This window comes from Hevea brasiliensis, chromosome 3 (assembly GCF_030052815.1).
Source record: "Hevea brasiliensis isolate MT/VB/25A 57/8 chromosome 3, ASM3005281v1, whole genome shotgun sequence".
Taxonomy (NCBI): Eukaryota; Viridiplantae; Streptophyta; class Magnoliopsida; order Malpighiales; family Euphorbiaceae; genus Hevea; species Hevea brasiliensis.
The window spans coordinates 98476078-98490835 of record NC_079495.1 but is presented as its reverse complement, the minus strand read 5'-3'; the positions used below and the strand labels follow the sequence as shown (position 1 = coordinate 98490835).

At 32.2% G+C, this 14758-nt stretch overlaps 1 protein-coding gene across 1 annotated transcript; it reads left to right on the top strand.

Moving 5' to 3' along the window:
* The first annotated feature begins 1726 nt into the window (after window positions 1–1726).
* On the top strand, window positions 1727–14642 carry LOC110643778 (ataxin-3 homolog). The gene is made up of 2 exons (XM_021796255.2): window positions 1727–2131; window positions 13853–14642. The coding sequence occupies exons 1-2, from the start codon at window positions 1889–1891 to the stop codon at window positions 14417–14419; spliced, it is 810 nt and encodes a 269-aa protein (XP_021651947.2). The 5' UTR covers window positions 1727–1888; the 3' UTR covers window positions 14420–14642.
* The last annotated feature ends 116 nt before the right edge of the window (window positions 14643–14758 follow it).

The window sequence follows — 14758 nt, the reverse complement described above, 5'->3', positions numbered from 1 at the left end:
CTCCCCACCCCCTCTTCTCTCTCTCTCTCTCTCTCTCTCTCTCTCTCCATCCTACTTGTTTTGTACTCTCTCTCTCTTCATCCTACCTGTTTTATACTTTATCTTGCTCTCTTTACCCCTCTCTCTCTGTCTCTCTCTCTCCCCTTACCTCTTTATGTTTTCTGCTCTCTTCCACCTCCATTTTCTACCCCCCCTCTCCCTCCCTCCCTTGAGTCTCTTTGTTTTATGCACTCTTCTACCCTCTTGCTGCCTCTCCCCCCTCCACTCCTATAATTAAAAAAAAAAAAAAAAAATTTTCCTCAAAAATCATACTATGGAAACCCAAAATTAAAATTGAAACAATTTCTTCCACAATCAATAGATGTATAATCTACAAACCCAAAATCAAAATAAAATCAATCTCATCTAAAATCAACAAATCTATAATTTGCAAAATCCAAATTTTAAATCATATCAATCTTATTAAAAACCATCAAATTCGTAATTTGCAAATCCAAAATTAAAATCAAAACAATCTCTTTCAAAATCAATAAATCTATAATGAAAAATTTATAATTGAGATCTAAATAATAATTCCTTCAAAAGAAAGAGAAATGGAGAGAAATAGAAGCACAATCAAGACAACAACTCCCTTTATGTATTTTTTGAATTCTCGTCAATATTCTCAAGTTAATATTATCGCTTTCACTTCGTCCACTCTTGTTGCAATTTTTTCTTCCCTTTTTGTAATATTTTTAGAATACTTGAATATTTGTGGCAAGCTGTGAAGAGACAAATTGATTAATTTGCATTTGCCTCTGATCCATCTCCATTTCAATCGAAAATTTGTTTGGGAAGTGTCGCTTGAAGGACTTGTAGCCACCTTTTACTTGAATTTAAATACTTGCCCGCAATATCCATATTTTACTTTCAGTTCATTATTTTGATGAAGTTCAATAATATATCTTTAAAAATATCAAATTTGAGAGACCAATTCTAACCTAATCCGATCCAAAGAACCCCTAAACTGGAATGGCCCATCCCTCTGTATTTGTGAAAATTACTCAAATCTAATAAATAATTTAAATATTTTAGTTTTTTAAAATTCAATTAAATTTTATTTTAAATTATTTTTATCTATTTTAATATTGATTTTATTATTTAAAATGATTTAAATTCCTTTAATTTTATATACTTAATTAATAATTTATGTAAATATAAAATTCAATAATAATTTTATTTTAAAAGTATTATAATTTTATAAGTATTTAAATTCTTTTTTCTAAATATAATATTTAAAATTTATAAATAAAATTATAAAAATATATTCTTATATAAAATGATTTGAACAATAGATAATTAATGTATAAAACTCAAAATCAATATAAAGGTTAATGATTATATTTGGATTCATCCTAAATTCGATAATATACAATGCAAATCCACTTTAATTGGATCAAATTAAAATAAGTATTCAAAAATATTTATTTATTGTAGTTCCTCATATAGTAACATTTAATTTGAAGAATGAATTAAAATTAAAATTAAAATAAAAAAAATAAAAGAGTGATTAAGAATTTAATATAAATGATTAAAAGATTATTTCAGTTAAATAATAATAATAATAATAATTAATAATTAAAAATAATTACAATCCAGTTGAAAAATATAATCGAATTTTTCCAAGTTTCTTTTGCACGTGCGAAGTGCTAAGCGCTAACCGAGTCTTTAAAACCTCCAAGAGGAGATGAAGTAAATTGTTTGGCATTCGTACGTTCTCTTCCTTGTCTTCTCTTTTCGTTGAGACTCCTAACTCTGAACCCCACAATAGCTACAATCATCAGCTAGAGACATAGATTCTAGGGTTTTCTTACACACTTCATTCTAAACTAAATTCGATTCAAAGCAAATGGAAGGAGTCAGCAATGGAGGGATGTTGTACCATGAGGTGCAAGAGGCCAAGCTTTGCGCCGTACATTGCGTCAACACGGTGTTGCAGGGACCCTTCTTCTCCGAATTTGATTTGGCAGCGCTCGCTTCCGATCTTGATTGCAAGGAGCGCCAGATGATGCAAGAGGGCAGCGTTTCCACTGGCGATTTCCTCTCCGCCGAATCCCACAACGTCTCCTTGGACGGCGACTTTAGTATACAGGTTCGCTTCCCTTTTTAATTCCAATGTTTCCCATTTTATATATTTTTTTTTGTGCTTTATTCTGTTTCTGGATAAATTGGAAAGAAAGGACGGGAAATTTGGAAAGAACGGAAAGGAAAATTTGTGGATTTGGGGAGTTATGATTACATGGTTGGATGAATATCGATTAATTTGATGGATGATCAGAACCAATTTGAATTTGAAATTATCCTTAACTTCTACCCATATTTGTGTCTGTTATTAAATGCCTACCACTTTTTTGCCCCCTTAACTTGTGTTATATCTGGGTAGGATAGTATTATAATAGTTTTTAAGAGTATTTATGCTTTTATGTTTTCTATTTAATTGTTCTCCTACTTCTAGTTATGGGTGGATAATCAAATTTGCTTCTTTTACTTCCTTGTGCTCTTTTTAGTTGCTGAGAATAGGGGGAAGTAAAAGAAAAAGGAATTATGGAATTTGAATGTCATACATTTTCTTCGTTGCTTGCCAATCTGAAATAACGGATGAGTGTATCAAATCATCCAGGTCAAGTCATTGATAGAGCATAATTAGATTTTTGGTAACTGGTAATTACATGATGGAAGGAATCATATAAATCCTTTCGTGCATTGATTGGATAGGTTATTTTACATTTTTATGCTGTGAAAGCTAGGAATGAGAAAGAACTCTAATGTTAAATTATGTTTTCCTATACTTTGATCTAAAAGTCGGTTCAAATGATCTCATGTTGAGGACAGATTTGAATAGCTCAAAATAAATGGAGACACTTTGTATTTAGAAATTATTTTCTCTATTTCTTCAGTTAGACTCAGTAAATTTATTCCAATTGTCACATGTTTAGTTGGTTGGGTGGAAGAAGAATAGAGGTAAGATTAAGAAGGGGTGCAAAGAATATGGAGGCGAACATTACACAATCGACAATGAATGTGTGGCTTGGGGTGGGGGAAGAAGATAGGCCAAATACATACCAGGTACCTGTGAACTAAGTTTTGGACCTATTAGACACCTGAACTTAAAAAGAACTTAAACACAAAATTTGCACAGTAAAATATGCGACATACACACGTGATGATGTGTACAAAGACTGCCAATTAGCTAAAATGTTTTTTGACGTGGCACTCAAGCTTCCTCTTCCCATATCTCTTCTTCTTCTCATAGAAATCCATGAAGCAATAAATCGTGCCCTTTGAGCTTCAAAAGAGTTAACACATAAATATCAAGATTTTACGATCATTATGGGAAGTTCTTAAAACCCATTAAAAAAAGCATAAAGTGAAAGTGTGTATAATAATACCTAGAAACAAAGAAAAACAATAAATTGATAGGTTTATTAAACCTTTTCTTTTTTGACAATGCTGAAATAATTTCTCATATTTTTCTTGAAATTAATTAGTTGACTTATACACCGTATCCATATGACAAGATGATGATCGAAAAAAAAGTTTCAACTCAGCTGATCATTAAGCAAAGAAAAGCACGAGCAGTAGCATTGCATGGTCAAAATTTTTATTTGAAAAAACACTAAATTGTTAGCTTGGCTGATATGGAAGCATTTGGAGGCAATCCTATCCTTGGGGTTTTCTGCTTGAAGTTGCTGCACATTAAGGGCTTGAACCAAAACCCTTAAAGTTACAAGGTCATGACTTCTAGCACTGCTTCATTAGCACCCCTTGTGACAAATAAGTTGAAGCAGTATTCACAGCACCATTCCACATGTTAGTAGACTTTGACAGTTTTAATAGTCAACTTGGAGGAAATTCCCATACTCTGTGTCAGATAGTGTCTTATCCAGCACCTGTGTCTACTCTTCTCTGTTTTACTCCATTTTAGAGATTCAAAGCAGAGGATAGAGATAAGAAGTTAAGTCATGGGATATAAATTACAATGCACATGCATTATTTTGATAAAATGACATAGGATACCCACAAGGATAGAAGTCATGATCTTCTCCCAAAAAATCTTGATCACCAGCCATTATCACTAAAATCTTCTCCTGAAAAATCTTCCTTGACTTACCTGCATCGCCCTCTTTCTCGTTATCACTTTCAAGATCTCTTTGGTCAACAGCTTTCTAAACAACCAACAAGTCTCCAATAAGAGCAAGCTAAGATCAGTAAGTGTAGACACTATATTTTGTCTGGGTGCTTTCTCAAATTGTAATTAAAAATAATAAGAAATAAATTTCGATTTATTTTCCTATACGTTCAAATTTCAATCAAATTTTTTGGATTTTAATTTTAATTTTAAAATGACCTTTTAATTTCAATTATCAAGTTTAATCAATTCTCAATTTCAATTTAACTTTAACTTCGACCCCAATCAAATTTTAATTAATTATCCTTTTCATTTCAACTCTTAATTAGATTGTAATTTTAATTTTAATGTCAATTCATTTTAATTTTGAGGAAAGAAAATCTTTTTTGTGCCAATTTTAATCTTAGCCTTTAATTTGTTAGGATTTTTTTTTAACCATTAGATTTAGGATTTTTGTTTTAGAATTTTTTTTTTAAAAGAGCAAAATAGTTTCAATTAATCCCCACCCTTGATTTTACTTTAACTTTAAAGGTAGAAAAACAAAATTAGTTCTAACTTAATTTCAACCCTCCATTTTCTTTCTTTAACTCTAGACTCTTCATTTTAGGGTTTTTATTACTCTTTAAATACCCATCTTCTACTGTGCATAAAGGGAGGAGAGAAGGGAATTATGGGGCAGGTTTTGGAGAAAGCAAAAACTAAAATATATATCTAGAGTTTCTCCTCTCCGACATGGTTCAGGTCCCTTTTGTTCTCACCTATGCCTTTTCTCTTCTACCCAACCCCACTCTACCTGTCTTTTTTCCTTCTCTTTCGAAACAAACAAGCCACAACCACTCTCCTCTCGTAAATCAGAGTTGAAACCTAGTCCCATCTCTTTACTGTTGGCTTTATCACGCGGAGCAAACCCATCCAATGAGCCCATTTTCGTACTGAACAAAGCAGTGCTAGTGCCTTCATCAAGCTTCATCCGAATTGCGTTTTGAAGTAACACTTTGGTTTAGGCCCGTTCTGCATCGGATACCCATTCTCTTACTCGACAGCATTAAACGCACCAACACCCATGTTCGCCTGCAACAGATAGAGAGTGACCATCTACACACCGCCTGTGCTAATCTCATTTCAACCTCCATTGTTTGTAACCACGATTTCTCCATTCTTGGTCACTCTTATGGTGTGGTTAAAGCTTAACCACTATTCCTTTTAAACTTGTATAGAAAATTAAGTGCCCATTTTGATTTGTTAGTTTACTACTGCAAAAATGATGTTTTAAGGTGAGTTTCTTGCTAAAATAGGTGTTACTGGTTCTTAAAAAATTAGATATACAGTGGTGCTAAAGTCGTAAGAATGTTTTTATGCGTACATATGCTTTTAGTCGTTGGGTCAAAATGTTGGGTGTAATAATCTGTTTGTTCTAGACTCTAATATGATTATTTGAAATCTGTTTGTTTTCTATCTCATCACTCTCCAGCTTGAAGATGAGGGGTAGATGATATTTATGATCAATGCCTTTGTCTACTAAGTCTTTGTAGTTTGTGTGTTGTTGATATCTCACGGTCAATCTTATTTGTTTTAAAGCTCATTTCCTCTTTGTGTTAATATCACCCGTTTCCTAACATATTTCCAAAGGGGAGAAGTGTTTGTGATTAAATTTATTGTTAGTTCTATTATATGTAGAAACTTGTTTTGAGTTAATTTGTGAACTAAGGGTCATTGATTTGTCGTTATTAAGATATCAACTGTTGTGATACTCAAGTTTATGAACTTTATTCTTGAAATTGTACCTTTTTTTCTCTTTTGCAATTTACTAAAGTCTAAAGATGCTAATGGAGGAAAATGTTTTAAGCTTGGCTTTTGAGAATATATAGATATAAGTTAATTTGGGTTCTAGTTAATTATTTATTATTTCGAATGACGAAACTCAAGTTGGTTAAGAGGGCTTCCATTACTAGATTAGACTCTCTAAGCAATAATTGATTGTCTACCTAAAATTAAGCCATTAATTTGGGATAGATTCAATTGAGATCCCTATTAATTTAATTTTTCAATTTAATTATTGAGTTTTACTTTGATAATTTCCTTTTCTTTCAATAAATCAATTTAATATGGATTTTAATTGATTGTCTATCTTAAATTAGACCATTAATTTGGGATAGATTAAATTGAGATCTCTATTAATTTAATTTATCAACTTTGATTTAATTTATTGATTTAAGTATTGAGTTTTATCTCAATTGGAATACACCAAGGATCAGCCATAAGCCCTTACATTTTTACATTAGTTTTAGATGAACTGACGAAACATATACAAGAGAGTATTTCTTGGTGCATGATGTTTGCGGATGATATTGTTCTGATAGATGAGACACGAGAAGGAGTCAATAGGAAGCTAGAATTTTGGAGAAGTACTCTAGAGTCAAAGGGTTTTAAGTTAAGTAGAACGAAGACAGAATACATGCATTGCAAGTTCAGTGAAGGCCAAACTGGTGATAGGAAATGAGTTAGTTTGAATGGAGTGGTACTGTTCCAAAGTAATCACTTTAAATATCTAGGCTCAGTCCTTCAAGTAGATGGGGGATGTGAGGAGGATGTTAGTCATAGGATTAAAGCCGGATGGTTGAAGTGGAGACGTGCCACGGGAGTTTTATGTGATCGTAAGATTCCCAATAAATTAAAAGGAAAATTTTACCGTACAGCCATACGACCGGCTATGTTATATGGTAGTGAGTGTTGGGCACTGAAAGAGTTGTATGTATCTAAGATAAGAGTTGCAGAGATGAGAATGTTAAGGTGAATGAGTGGCCATACTAGACTAGATAAAGTCCATAATGAAAGTATTAGAGAAAAGGTAGGAGTGGTGCCAATTGAAGATAAGTTGAGAGAAGGGAGATTAAGGTGGTTTGGTCATGTGAAGCGTAGACATACGGAGGCTCCAGTTAGACAAGTAGAGCACATTAGGTTAGAGGATAGAAAGAAAAAAAGAGGTAGACCTAAATTGACTTGGAGGAGAGTAGTACAACATGACTTAGAAGCATTACACATTTCTGAAGATTTAACCCAAAATCGTTCAGAGTGGAAAAAGCGAATCCATATAGCCGATCCCAAATTTTTGGGATAAAGGCTTAGTTGAGTTGAGTTGAGTTGAGTTGAGTATTGATGAGACTCAAGTTAGTTAAGAGGCCACCCATTAACCAATTAGATGGTCTATCTTAAATCAGGCCACTAATTTGGGATAGATTAAATTGAGGTCCCTATTAATTTAATTTATCAATTTTAATTTAGTTTAACAATTTTGATTAATTATTGAGTTTTGTTTTGATTACCAATAATTTCATTTTCTCAATAAATTAAATTAATATGAATTTAGTTGTTCATTGATTATTGTTAATGATGAGACTCAAGTTGGTTAAGGGGGCCACCCATTAGCTAATTAGATACTCTAGGCGATAATTGATGGTCCATCCTGGATTAGGCCACTAGCTTAGGATAGTTTAAAGTATAATCCTATCATTCTAATTTACAAATTAAAATCGTAGGCTTAATAATTACTTATGTGATGCTACATGCTAATTGATTAGTTTTTACAATTGAATTGATCTACCTATAAAACTACAAGGTAACTTGTGCTTCCTTTTCTATTAAATTACCTTGAGTTAAAACCTAGCACCAACTTAGTAGAACTTTAATTGGATGTTTTGATAGATATTGATGTGGAAGAAGTTAGTATGAAATATTTGTGTAGGCTAGGATGGCAGATTTATGCAGGTTGTGTCTTGATTGAATTTGGAAAACATCCAATTTATAGGGGATACTTTGCCAAATTTTCGGCAGATTAGTGGTTAGTGAAATGTGTGCTTTTTTAATACAATCAAATTTTTAAAATTTGAATTAATATGAATTTATGGTTGTTGGTTTTACCGACGATGATACTTTAACTTGTTAATGGGGCCACTTATTAATAGGTTAAACTCTTTAGGTATTAATTGACACCTCCCTTGAATTAGGCTACTAATTGGAAATTCATTTTGAAAGTATTCCTTTTTAGCCGTATACGTGTATTTAGAATACGTTTAACATTCCATTATCATTATCATGTTTAAAATAAAGAAAACACTTTTTTTTCAGTAATTTTCATTTTTTTTCAAAAAGAAAACTAAAGATTTTTTTTATAATAAAAATAAATTTATTTTCACCTTAATACTATAAAAATAAATATTTTCATAAAGATTTTTTTAAGATAAATCAAATTTATATTTTCTTTTCCGCAAATATATAATTTCCCTTTTTAAAAGTTTAGCTTATACTTTTGACAATATGACAAAAAATTTAATTTTGAGTGAAATTTAAATTGAAAGTTTATTTTTCACTTTGCCCTTTAAATTTCAAGTAAATTTAATTTTTACTTAGCAAAGGACTTGAGATCCATATTTTATTTTCTGTATAACCACTTTTTTAATTTTATGCAAATTTAATTTTTAGTAAAGTCTAAACCCAAAGAAAATGCTAGATGAATGGAAGAGGAGTATTTTAGTACCTATTTTTAAAAATAAAGGAGACATACAGAGTTACTCAAACTATAGGAGAATTAAATTCATGAGCCATACTATGAAGTTGTGGGAGAGACTTGTGGAACATTGACTACGTCATGACATTTCTATATTTTCCAATCAATTTCGCTTCATGCCTGGTCATTCAACTATGGAAGCGATCTTTCTTATTAGAAGCTTGATGGAGAAATATAGAGATGTGAAGAAAGATCTACACATAGTTTTTATCGATTTGGAGAAGGCTTATGATAGTGTTCCAAGAGATGTCTTATGGAGAGTGTTAGAATAAAAGATGGTATCTATTAGGTACATACAAGTGTTGAAAGATATGTACGAAGGAGCAACTACTATTGTGCGCACAGTGGGAGGGGACACAAAAGATTTTTCTATCTCAATTGGATTACACCAACAGCTATAAGCCCTTACCTTTTTACATTAGTTTTAGATGAATTGACAAAATATATACAAGAGAGTATCCCTTGGTGCATGATGTTTGCAGATGATATAGTTTTGATAGATGAGACGCGAGAAGGAGTCAATAGAAAGCTAGAGCTTTGGATAAGTACTCTAGAGTCAAAGGGTTTTAAGTTAAGTAGAACGAAGACAGAATACATGCATTGCAAGTTTAGTGAAGGCCGAAATGGTGATAGAAAGGAGTTAGTTTGGATGGAATGGTACTGCTCCAAAGTAATTACTTTAAATATTTCGGTTCAATCATTCAAGTAGATGGGGAATGTGAGGAGGATGTTAGTCATAGGATTAAAGCTGGATGGTTGAAATGGAGAAGTGCCATAGGAGTTTTATGTGATCGCAAGATTTCCAATAAGTTGAAAGGAAAATTTTACTATACAGCCATACGATCGGCCATGTTATATGGTAGTGAGTGTTGGGCACTGAAGGAGTCATATGTATCTAAGATAAGAGTTGGGGAGATGAGAATGTTAAAGTGGATGAGTGGTCATACTAGACTAGATAAAGTCCGTAATGAGAGTGTTAGAGAAAAGGTAGGAGTGGTGTCAATTGAGGATAAGTTGAGAGAAGGGAGATTGAGATGGTTTGGTCATGTGAAGCGTAGACATACGGAGGCTCCAGTTAGACAAGTAGAGCACATTAGGTTAGAGGATAGAAAGAAAAAAAGGGATAGACCGAAACTGACTTTGAGGAGAGGAGTACAACATGACCTAGAAGCATTACATATTTTCGAGAATTTAACCCAAAACCGTTTAGAACGGAGAAAGAGAATCCATATAGCCGACCCCAAATTCTTGGGATAAAGGCTTAGTTGAGTTGAGTTGAGTTGAGTTTTAATTTTTAGTAAAGGACCCAAAGTCCACAATTTTTTTTAATAAAAATCACTCTTCATGTCTTGCTGTCCTTAAAATTTTAAAATTATAGCCATCTCTTATGAAAATCTGCCGATTGTCAAATTTAGAAGCCTTATTTTCGAAGATATGTTTTTTTTTTAATCATTCTAAACTTCCTTATACAAAAAAAATAAATAATTTTAAGCATACTGTTTACACTATATTTGGATTATGATTTGTGATGGTTTCATATTATATGGTATGGTTAATGTACATGCTTGGGAAGATTGTTCGTAGCAAAAAATGGTTTTGGGTTGTAACCATAATTTTATCGTAGTTTTTTAAACCACTAATTTAGTGGTTTGGCATGGTTTAAAATTTTTGTATACCCATTTTGTCCTTGCATAATTCATTTTCTCATGGAAATTTTATATATTTATAAGGTACATTTAGTTATTAATTAAAAAAAATAAAATGTGTCTTTAATTATTATTATTATGATAACATTATTTATAAATTAATATTTTATTTAAATAAATATCTTTAAACCATTTATATATTTAAAATAGTAATAAGGCTGGTCCAATGAGCTTTTCATGGAAAAAGTGAATCAACAACTTATCATTCTCAGTCAGTGCTGGCATATTGTCTTTAGATGTATCTGAGGGTCTGAGGTTTCATTATATTTATCAAAGTCAGGTACCTTGAATTTCTTTGGAATGACTAAATCCAGAACCAGTCGCAGAGATGCCACATCAACTGAACCATACATGTTTAAACCCTTAATGGTTGTTAAGTGTTCTTCAATGGAGGAGATCTTCTCGCTTTTTGTCTTTCCTTCATTTCATTCACTATTGGGTGTTGAGAGTTAATGGACTGAGGGGCTTGAGAATTGGTGTGGGTGATGGGCACTATATAAGGGTCAACCGGAACACTTTGATATGTGAAAGGGTATGCTGTGGAGGAAACACATGGGCCATAGTATCGCTAACAAAAGGTGTAGAGGCATTTAAAGTGACCTGTGAGAGGTTTGGAAGATAATGGAGGTTCCTATATGCTCAGAAGTTACTGGTATGGGTACATAGGTCGAAGATAGTGTTAGATTGTTTTAGGTAGCTGATCCAACAGTTTGAGCGAGATTCTTTGGCTTCTCTTGCTTATGACTTGCGGGTGCTTTTTTGGAACCCTTTTATCACCCTTTGTAATTCAACCATGTGCCCCCATAATTTATCTACTTGCCCTTATAATCCCAGAACTTGTTATTGATTCTCCATTCTTACTCTTCTAGCATGAGCACAGGTCAAATAAATTCTTGATTGGATACTAGATTGTTTTATCGGATTTCCTTTAAGTCTAGCAATATTGAAAATTTTCCTACAAAAGCATGCATGTGCTAGTTCAAATTATTTTTTCATTTTATTACTTTTTTTTGGTTTTATCCATTTTGATAGAAGGATATGATGACAGCTTAGCTGTTATGTCATTGTTTGTAAACAGGTAATTTGAATCATTAACATAATGGTATCATCCAATAGTTGAACCATATAATGATTGATAGGGTCATGTACATGTATGTGATACTTGTTCATACAACACACATGACTTTTCACTTAACCCTGATGAGGATAGATCCCATGGAGGTATCATTATTCATTCATTTTCACCAACTAGAATACCAATGCAAAATCTTGAAATTTCAATTGTGATGTAGCACTAACAAGGAGAGACCTTCAAAACCTCTCACTAAAAGGAGAAAGCTTTAAAGAGCATGCTCAAAGGTGAAGAGACAAAGCTGTTAAGGTTCATTTGTTAGTCACCGACAATGAGCTTTGCTCTTTATTCATTGAAACTCTAAAAGTTTCTTACTTTAATATGATGATTGGGAATACCTCCAATAGTTTTGCTAACATGATATAAATCTCTAGAGAGGTATGGCACCATAGAGTACCATGGCGAGGATGTTGCATGATGGTAGGAGGTAAGTGAGGAATTTGCTATTGTGATGGAGCTAAGGATTCTAACGGATCTCATCTTGTTTCTTCTCTAGTCTTATTCTTTACTCTTCTGAATCTTAAGGGAGGATATGGTGAAGGTAAGAGAAAGGAAGGCGTAGAACCTAAGAAATAAAGAGAGAAGAGGTTGTTTTTATAAACGGCGAGGGAGAGAGATAGAGTAGGGAAGGTGGAGTTTGGCCCTACCTTCTTGTTGTTTTTCAAGCTTAATTCTATAGAATTTTTGCATTATTTCCAAATTTGACATTGAAGATTTGTTAAGGAGGAAGTTGAGATGATATTTGGCCAAACGAGTGTCCTTTTTATGCAGTTGAGGTGCCAAGCAAGGAAACTCCTCTTCACTTGTTCCTTAACGCATGTGTATCACTTTCCTGTTGATTGTGCAATTTTGTGCTTATGTGATATATAAACTTAAGGTTTAGTCGTGTAGTGTGAAAGGCATATCGTGGGGGACAATTTGCAAGTTACAGTTTCTTTTAAATGTTGTTTATTGTGTCTATAGTGGAAGAGGTTTGTAATTTGATATACTCAGTACAAAAAGGAAGGACATAGTTGAATTTCAAAGATTTTTTTTTTTTTTTGGTTACCTATTATAGTCAAATGTTACCAAAGAAAAGGTAAATTACAACTAAATCCTTAAGGTATAGCAAAACCAATAGTTTAGTCCTTGGTTTGTTTTTTAGTAGCAATTTGATTCTCAAATTTAAATTTCGTTAATAAATTAGTCCGTGCCGCTTAATCAATGGTGTATGGAGAGTAAAAAATAGGGGGTCAATTGACCCCTTTATTTTTGAATGTTCTTTTTGTGTGTGTGTGTATGTGTGTTGACTCCTCATAAATTTAATTATTAAACCATTTTTTTGATAAAATTTAAAATTAGTAGAGACAAAATCATGTTGTTCATTCAAAACTTTATTTCCTTTTAAAATTTTACTATAATTTTTTCAATAATGAGCCTTATTATGACATGGAGACAAAATGGTTTAATTGTATATGTGATAAATTGGTTTGACTTTTTGTTTTATATATATATATATATATATATATATATATATATATCCCCAAATTGTATATGTATATATATCTCTAAATTTTTGGGATAAAGGTTTAGTTGAGTTGAGTATATATATATAACATTAATAATAATGTAATTTTTTTAAAATAGTTTTCAAGTTATTAGATTTCGTTAGGTTTCATTATAAGATATTAATATTATATTTTTAATTTTTTAATAATATTTTATTCTTTAATTTTCAAATAGTTACCTGGAAAAACAATTTTTTAGATCCGCCACTAATCTAAATTGATTATTAACTCCGTTAACTGCTTTTCAATTTGAAATAATTTAGTCCCTAAAGTTTTATTTTAATAACAAAATAGTCTCTACATCTAAATTTTTAAATAATTATATATTTTATAAAATATTAAATATTTTTCTATTTATAATTATTTAAATAAAAATAGTAAAAAGTATAAAATATTAATTTAGATATGGGAACTATTTTGTTGATAAAATAAAATTCAGGGACTAGATTGTTTTAAATTGAAAAGTAGTTGATGGCAGAGAGTAATTTGCTAATGGAATTTAAATTTGAGGACCAAATCATTACTAAAAAATAAATCAAGAACTAACATGTGAGTTTTGCTATATCTCAAGGACTTGGTTGTAATTTATCCAAAAAAAAAGTGTGACAGTAGCATAGCATAGGTTGCTTGAAGGGTTTATTTTCTACTGGCTAGTCAAAATGCAAGGATGACTATTGATTGGTAAATTTAACAATATTATCCCAACTTAGTATACTGTGAAAATTTTGCTTGAAGGTCCTACAAAAGGCTTTGGAAGTGTGGGATTTGCAAGTCATTCCTCTTAGCAGTCCGGTTGCAGAGCCTGCACAGATTGATCCTGATCTGGAAAATGCATTTATTTGTCACTTGCATGATCATTGGTTTTGTATAAGGAAAGTGAATGGAGAGTGGTATAACTTCGACAGTCTTTATGCTGCCCCAGAGCACCTGTCCAAGTTTTACCTTGCAGCCTATCTGGATTCTCTGAAGAGCAATGGCTGGAGCATTTTTTTGGTGAGAGGAAACTTCCCAAAAGAGTTTCTTATCTCATCATCTGAAGCTTCTAATGGTTATGGGCAGTGGCTGTCTCCCGAGGATGCTGAGAGGATTACCAAATCATGTAACCCGGCTTCGGGTTCTCAGATAATCAATTCGACTCAACAGCATTCGAACCCAGCTGAAGACATGCTTACAGAATTTGAAGATGAAGACTTGAAAGCTGCTATAGCTGCCAGCTTGATGGATTCTTCCCAAACCAAGACTAGTGTTGAAGCTGGCAGAATTGAAAATGATAATAAAGAAGGGGAAGAAAAAAGTGCATGATAGGAAATTTTATTTTGAGATGATATTTATTAGTTGCGACTCTGATCCATGCCAGCTAGGATCTTTAGCCTTTGCAGTTGGCAATTGACTGAAATGTGTAGTATATACATTCATTTTGTACTTTTTGATCATACGTTTACCCCAAATTGACATCATAAAAACTCTGTAAGGAACTACCCCCTCAACTATACCTACCAAATGGATGATTAGCATTTTTTTTTTCTTTTTGGTTTCAGATGTACGATTTTTTTTTTTTTCCTGCTAGAACATGATTGCATGCCGAACCACTTGAATAAAAAAAGAATCTTGGTAATTATCTCGTTACTCGGAAAATTATCA

What these genes read in the sequence shown, in the direction of transcription:
- LOC110643778 (XM_021796255.2), top strand. Translation starts at nt 1,889, where the DNA reads ATGGAAGGAGTCAGCAATGGAGGGATGTTGTACCATGAGGTGCAAGAG. An exon ending in ACGGCGACTTTAGTATACAG is followed by an intron (nt 2,132 to 13,852) that starts GTTCGCTTCCCT and finishes TTTTGCTTGAAG; the next exon opens with GTCCTACAAAAGGCTTTGGA.